The 6,235-nt window shown below is 43.0% G+C and overlaps 1 protein-coding gene across 1 annotated transcript; it reads left to right on the top strand.

Annotated features, from left to right (window-relative positions):
* The first annotated feature begins 805 nt into the window (after positions 1–805).
* On the top strand, positions 806–3,870 carry ADIPOQ (adiponectin, C1Q and collagen domain containing). The gene is given in 5 exon segments (XM_037846405.1): positions 806–889; positions 891–924; positions 927–964; positions 966–1,020; positions 1,922–3,870. Coding segments are annotated over 5 exon segments (732 nt in total). The 3' UTR covers positions 2,443–3,870.
* The last annotated feature ends 2,365 nt before the right edge of the window (positions 3,871–6,235 follow it).

Below are 6,235 nucleotides of genomic sequence, written 5' to 3'. Positions count from 1 at the left end.
AAGCCAGATGGGGGTAGGAAGACAGCGAGGGGTTCCTGAAAAAGAGGCGGTATTCACACAGTGTCCTGAAGGCTGTGTAGGGATTAGACAGGTGAGGAGGTGCAACTAAGGGTGTGCCAGGCAAATGGCCAGTGAATTTCTCTTGTTGTCTTTTTCACTTAAGGTGAGGCTCGGCAAGTGTGTGTGTGTGTGTGTGTGTGTGTGTGTGTACATGTGTGCATGCGTGCATATGTGCTTGTGTGAGTATGTGTGTAATATGCCAAATGGTCAAACACATGACCCAAGAGAGAGGGATAGAAAAAAAGAAAATGGGAGAGAGAGAAGGAAGAATAGAGACAGAAAATGAGAGAAAGGAAGGAGAGAAGAAAAAGAGAGGATCCTGGGAGAGAGAAATTGATTAGAGTTGAATGGAGTGATCTGTATCATTCCTAGAAAACTCAAAGGGTTGATTCTTGGCAACTTGACTCTTGGAGCTTTCCCTGTGCTTCCTCTTGTGCTTAGATGCAAAGTGGGGAAGTGGGAGGAGTAGTGTCCCTGCCCTCATTGAACTCACAATCCTGCTGAGGAAGACTATTGCACAGGCAGTAATGCCAAATATTGCAAATTTCAAAAGCAGAAGGAGATTGGGCTGAATAGTGGGAGTTTTCTGGAAGAGGTGATATTGAGAAAGCAGTTCCCTAGAGGGTGGATTCTGCCGAGATGACAGACTCCTGCTTAGGTTCCTGATTGGGTGTGCTATGTGGGGTTGGCCTTGCATCTTCCTGTCCCATGGCTGACAGTGCAGGTGTGCATTCCAGGACTCAAGATGCTGTTGCTACATGCTATTCTACTGCTGTTAGCCCTGCCCAGTCCTGGCCAGGATATCACAACCCAAGAGCCTGGAGTTCTGGCTTGCCCCACCCAATGGGGCCTGCACAGGTTGGATGCGGGCATACCAGGGCATCCTGGCCACAATGGGATCCCAGGGCCGTGATGGGAAGAGATGGAGCCCCTGGTGAGAAGGGTGGAAAGGAGATCCAGGTAAGAACCAGGTCTTTGACCTCTCCGCCTCACAGTCTAGGCTCCTGGGTAGAGGGTTTCTGGGGCTGTAATGGGCACTGTTTATTGACTACAGCCTAGACACAGGGAAAAAGCAAGCTGATTTTATATGACCCAGAAGCAACCTGAAGTGCGTTCTGGGTTGATTCTCCAGTGGTGAGTATAAGTTGTACCTCTGTAACCCTTTGACTCTGCTGTATCAGCACCCCTTCCCCTTCCCCTTTCCCATTCCCACCCCTCATCCCTATTCCTACTCTGCTCATAGTTGCTAATCCCTTCCTTTCTACTTACTTCCTATTTCCATTTATGGCATTCAGCTGCACTAGCTGCACACCTCCGGCAGGACACAGCCCTTCTCTTGGAGAACTCTTGGCCTAGTTAAGAAGATAAGTCTAATGCACAGACTATTAGAGTTCACTCCAAATATGCCAAACTGAATGTTGAAGCAAATGGCCAAAGTATGGAACAGAGAGACAGTGCATTCAATGCTGACCTGGGTTAACAATGAAGGCCTGCAAGGGATAGGGCTTGAGCTAGGCCAAATAGGAGGAAGGAGGGGCATCCTATTCAGAGGGTAGTAGAAGAGCAAAAGTAGGGTGGATTGAGCCAGCAACAAAAAGGGCCAGCAAGGGGAAGGGTCCATGATGGGAACTTAAAGGAGAAAAGGTTGGAGATGAGCTTATGGATACTGCTTGGGCTATGCTATGGGGGAGTGGAAGGAGGAGGTGACATTCTTCTTCCATTTGAGATCTGCCATTTGTCCCTTGCTCTGTAAGTTGAACAGATTGTGGGTGGGAGTCACAGAACAGTGTTTCAGGCTAGAACCAATGTCGGCAGGATTTCTGTTTCCTGTAGTCACTGAGGTTTTCTCATATTCTACTAGGTCTTCCTTGTCCCAAGGGTGACACTGGTGAGACTGGTGTGACAGGGGTTGAAGGTCCCCGAGGGTTTCCAGGAATCCCGGGCAGGAAAGGAGAACCAGGAGAAAGTGCCTATGTATACCACTCAGCATTCAGTGTGGGATTGGAGGAACGGGTCGTCGTTCCCAACGTTCCCATTCGCTTTACCAAGATCTTCTACAATCAGCAAAACCACTATGATGGCAAAACTGGCAAATTCCATTGCAACATTCCTGGGCTGTACTACTTCTCCTACCACATCACTGTCTACATGAAGGATGTGAAGGTCAGCCTCTTCAAGAAGGACAAGGCTGTGCTCTTCACCTTCGATCAGTACCAGGACAAGAATGTGGATCAGGCCTCCGGCTCTGTGCTACTCCATCTGGAGGCTGGGGACCAAGTCTGGCTCCAGGTGTATGGGAATGGAGAGCATAACGGGCTCTATGCAGATAATGTCAACGACTCCACCTTCACAGGCTTCCTTCTCTACCATGACACCAACTGATCACACTCACTCAGAGCCTCCAACAAGCCAAACAGCCCAAAAGTCAATCAAAGGACCATTGGCAGGTTTTAGCATAGGCAGGAGATTGATTCAGTTATCTGGTTGGAAGACTCTGAACTATTCATTCATTTAGTTTGTTCAGTTATTCATTTATCCATCAAGTACCCTTTTAAAAAATCATACACAAAGTTCCCAGTCCTGAAGGAGACATGCTCCCCTGGCTTTAAGGCTATTATTTCTATGTAGTGTCAATAAAAGGATAATAAAAATATTTTCTGGGCAGCTTCACATGCATGACCAGATAGCTGACCTCAAGAAAGTTATCTGGCAATGTGCTCGTTGCTTCTCCTGAAGTTCATGCCAACAAACGTGAGGTTGGCAAGGCAGATATTAACCACCCCCCTTTCACAGTTGGGGTTCTGAGACTGAAAGAATTAAGTGAATGTCCTAAGGTCACACCGGTACTAAATGGCAGAGCTGGAAATTAAACCCAGGGACTTGGACTTTTTTAGGAGTACATGGGCTCTTTGCGGCATTGGTAGGTGTTTCTTGCCCAGCCTGCCTGAGGGTCCCTGAATTTGCCTTCATCAGGAGTTAAGTGTTCCGCCCAGTAGAGCCTCCTCCAAACAAGGTGGTTCTATGTCTACTCCCACCCAGCACGACACAATATTCCCTGCAATGCTCTGTACTTCCCTTCTCTGTGTCTTTCCTCACGCTATTCCCTCTGGCCTGGAAAGTCAACTCCATCTTCACATGTTGAAATCCTCCCTGTTCCTCAAGTCCACCTGGTCATGAAGCCTTGTTGATGTGATGTGTTTCCTTCAAACCTTCCTCGCCCAGTAGGCCTCATATTTCTCCACATTTTACCCTGCGTGTGGGAGACATTTCTTCTACCACGCTGGGAACAACTGTTGGGTAAAGACTGTGCTTCTTTCACCTTCAAATCCCCTTGCAAATCCTTGATAAATGCTTCTTGAATCCCATATCTACCCTGAATTAACTCCATCTCAGTCTCTCCATAAAACTAATCCTTGTCCACAGAAATATTTTTATTTTAGGAACTCCAGGGCTTTAAACACAATCTTCTTTTCCACAGAGGTTAGGGATAGTTATGCTTTCCAAAATACTTAAAGAATTTTTCCTGAGGGTAGCATAAGCCTGAAATGCAAAATCCAAGAAGAAATGTGAAATTCATTCTTTCCCTGAGTACTAGCAGAGTTCATCCAGGAAGACGGAATTTATTCTTGTTCTTTAAGAATTACAGGTGGTTGATGGTGGCCAACATCCTCTCAGGAGACAATCACTTGAGTGATGATGCTTTTCAAAGATTGTAGTGAAAACAGAGTTAAGCATTCCATGTAAATACAGAAACAGAAAACCTACTTTTGCTTAGTTTTAATTCTGGATGATTCCCTGTTATATGTACATTGCTACTTATTAAGTGATGATTATTTGTACATGTAAAGCTTTGTCTTTTAACATGCTTGTGTATCACTATTTTCTACAAATAAAGGTACTATCCAGCATTAAAAGAAAAAGCACTTGCTTGTCTTTGTTTTTGTTTTCATTTTTGAAGGAGAAAGGCATAGAGTGTAGAAAAGGGTGAAGATGCCAGATTAAACATTGTGCTAATCAGGACTTGATATTGCAAGCGACAGATAACCAACTCTAATTTAAGAAAAGTAAAAAGAAAGAAAATATTCATTTGGCATTGTGGAAAATACCGGAGTTGTTCTGTCTTTAAGGACCCTTTTCTTTCTCTCCTTCCACGCTGCCTTCCTATGTAGGCTTAACTCTCAGGCTCTACACAGTGGAGTTCCAGGCTCTTCCTCCTGGTATCAAAAAGACTGCAGCCTGCCTGCTCTCAGGCCCTCACACCACACCATCTGGTAAAAAGGGACATCCTCTTTTTGGTGGTTCCCACAGATAAAAGAAGCAGCTCTCTTTCCCAGAAGCCCCAGCAAACATGTCCTTTGCATTACCTTGGCTCTGACTAGCTTGTGTGCCCATCTGTGACCATCCATGAAGCCAGGCAGGTGGAATTACTTATTGGGAACTAAGTTTAATCATGGCTCAAACCAGGGAAAGAGTATGTTCCTCAAAGCAAAATCTTGACAGTTACCAGAGTGGGAGAATGGATGATGAGTACAAAAAACAACTGTTCCACAACAACTCTTAAACTCTAGTTTCAGCTTTCTTGGATTTCTCAGAGAAGTATTGCTGGAAAATGACTATCGGTTTTTTCTAACGTGTCATCAAGTGGCAAATGTCTGGCCAGGCAACAGTCCCACATTTGGCATTTCACATGGTGTCTCACTCACTCTAAGCTCTCTGGGGCAGGTTCATTTCTTTGTGGAGCCAGAGGCACAGAGAGGGCCAATCTGCAGAACACATCCTGAGAGAAATTGTGACCAAGATTTTAGTGTTAATGTCCCATGATGTCTTCAAGTATAATTGTGGATTTTTCTATTTTTCTTCAGTTATGTCCATTTTTATTTCATATATTTTGAGCTCTATTGTTAGATGCATACACATTTGGTATTACATCTTCTTGGATGAATTTATCCCTTTATTATTATGTGGAGTCCCTCTTATTCTCTGGTAATTTTCCTTGTTATTAAGTCTACCTTGTAGATTTATTGAAATTAATATAATCACTCCAGCTTTCTTTTTTTAAATTTAATTTTATTGAGATTGTTCACTTACCATACAATTATCCAAAGATCCAAAGTGCACAATCAGTTGCCCCTGGTACCATCATACAGCTGTGGCATCCATCACCACAATTAATTTTTTCCAATTTTAGAACATTTTCATTACTCCAGAAAGAAATAAAGACAAAAAAAGAACACTCAATCTCCATACCGCTAACCACCCCACCTCCATTATTGACTCATAGTATTGGTATAGTACATTTGTTACTGTTGATGAAATAATGTTAAAATATTGTTAACTGTAGCACACAATTTGCAATGGGTATATATTTTCCCCAGATACCTCTCTATTATTACTTCTCCAGTAAGTGTCATACTTTGTTCTAGTTCATGAACGAGATTTCTAATATTTGTATGGTTAATCATGGACACTGGCCCACCACAAGATTCACTGCTTTATACATTCCCATCTTTAACCTCCAACTTTTCTTCTGGTTGACATATGTGACTCTAAAGCTTCCCCTTTCCACCATATTCACACACCATTCAGCACTGTGAGTTATTCTCACAATAATGTGCTACTGTCACCCTCTGTCCATTTCCAAACACTTATGTTCAACCTAGTTGAACTTCTGCTCATAATAAGCAATCACTCCCCATTCTTTAAGCCTCATTCTATACCCTGTTAACTTATAGTTCATGTCTAAGTATTTATATGTTATAGATTACTTCATATCACTGAGACTGTGCAATATTGGCCTTCTGTTTCTGACTTATATCACTCAGTGAAGTGCCCTCAAGGTTTCTTCATCAACCCATTTTTTTAAAGATGGTTTTGTTCACCCACCATACTTTCTGTCCCAAGTAAAGAATTGATGGTTCCCTGTATAGTCACATATTTATGTATTCACCACCATTACCACTATCTATATAAGGACATCTCCATTTCTTCCACAAAGGAGGAAGAGTCAAAGAAGGTAGAGAGACAAAAGAAAAAGACAACAAAGAAAAAAAAACATGACAGCTAAAAAGCAACAAAAGGAAAGATAGAATTAAAACTAAAGTAGAATAAAAGAGTCAGACACGTCACCAATGAAGAAAGTCTCATACCCTCCTATGTTCCCCCTCTTATAGGCATT

This window comes from Choloepus didactylus, chromosome 1 (genome assembly GCF_015220235.1).
Source record: "Choloepus didactylus isolate mChoDid1 chromosome 1, mChoDid1.pri, whole genome shotgun sequence".
Lineage (NCBI taxonomy): Eukaryota > Metazoa > Chordata > Mammalia > Pilosa > Megalonychidae > Choloepus > Choloepus didactylus.
Note: the sequence above shows the minus strand (reverse complement) of the source record. Positions and strands in the feature narration are given on the sequence as shown.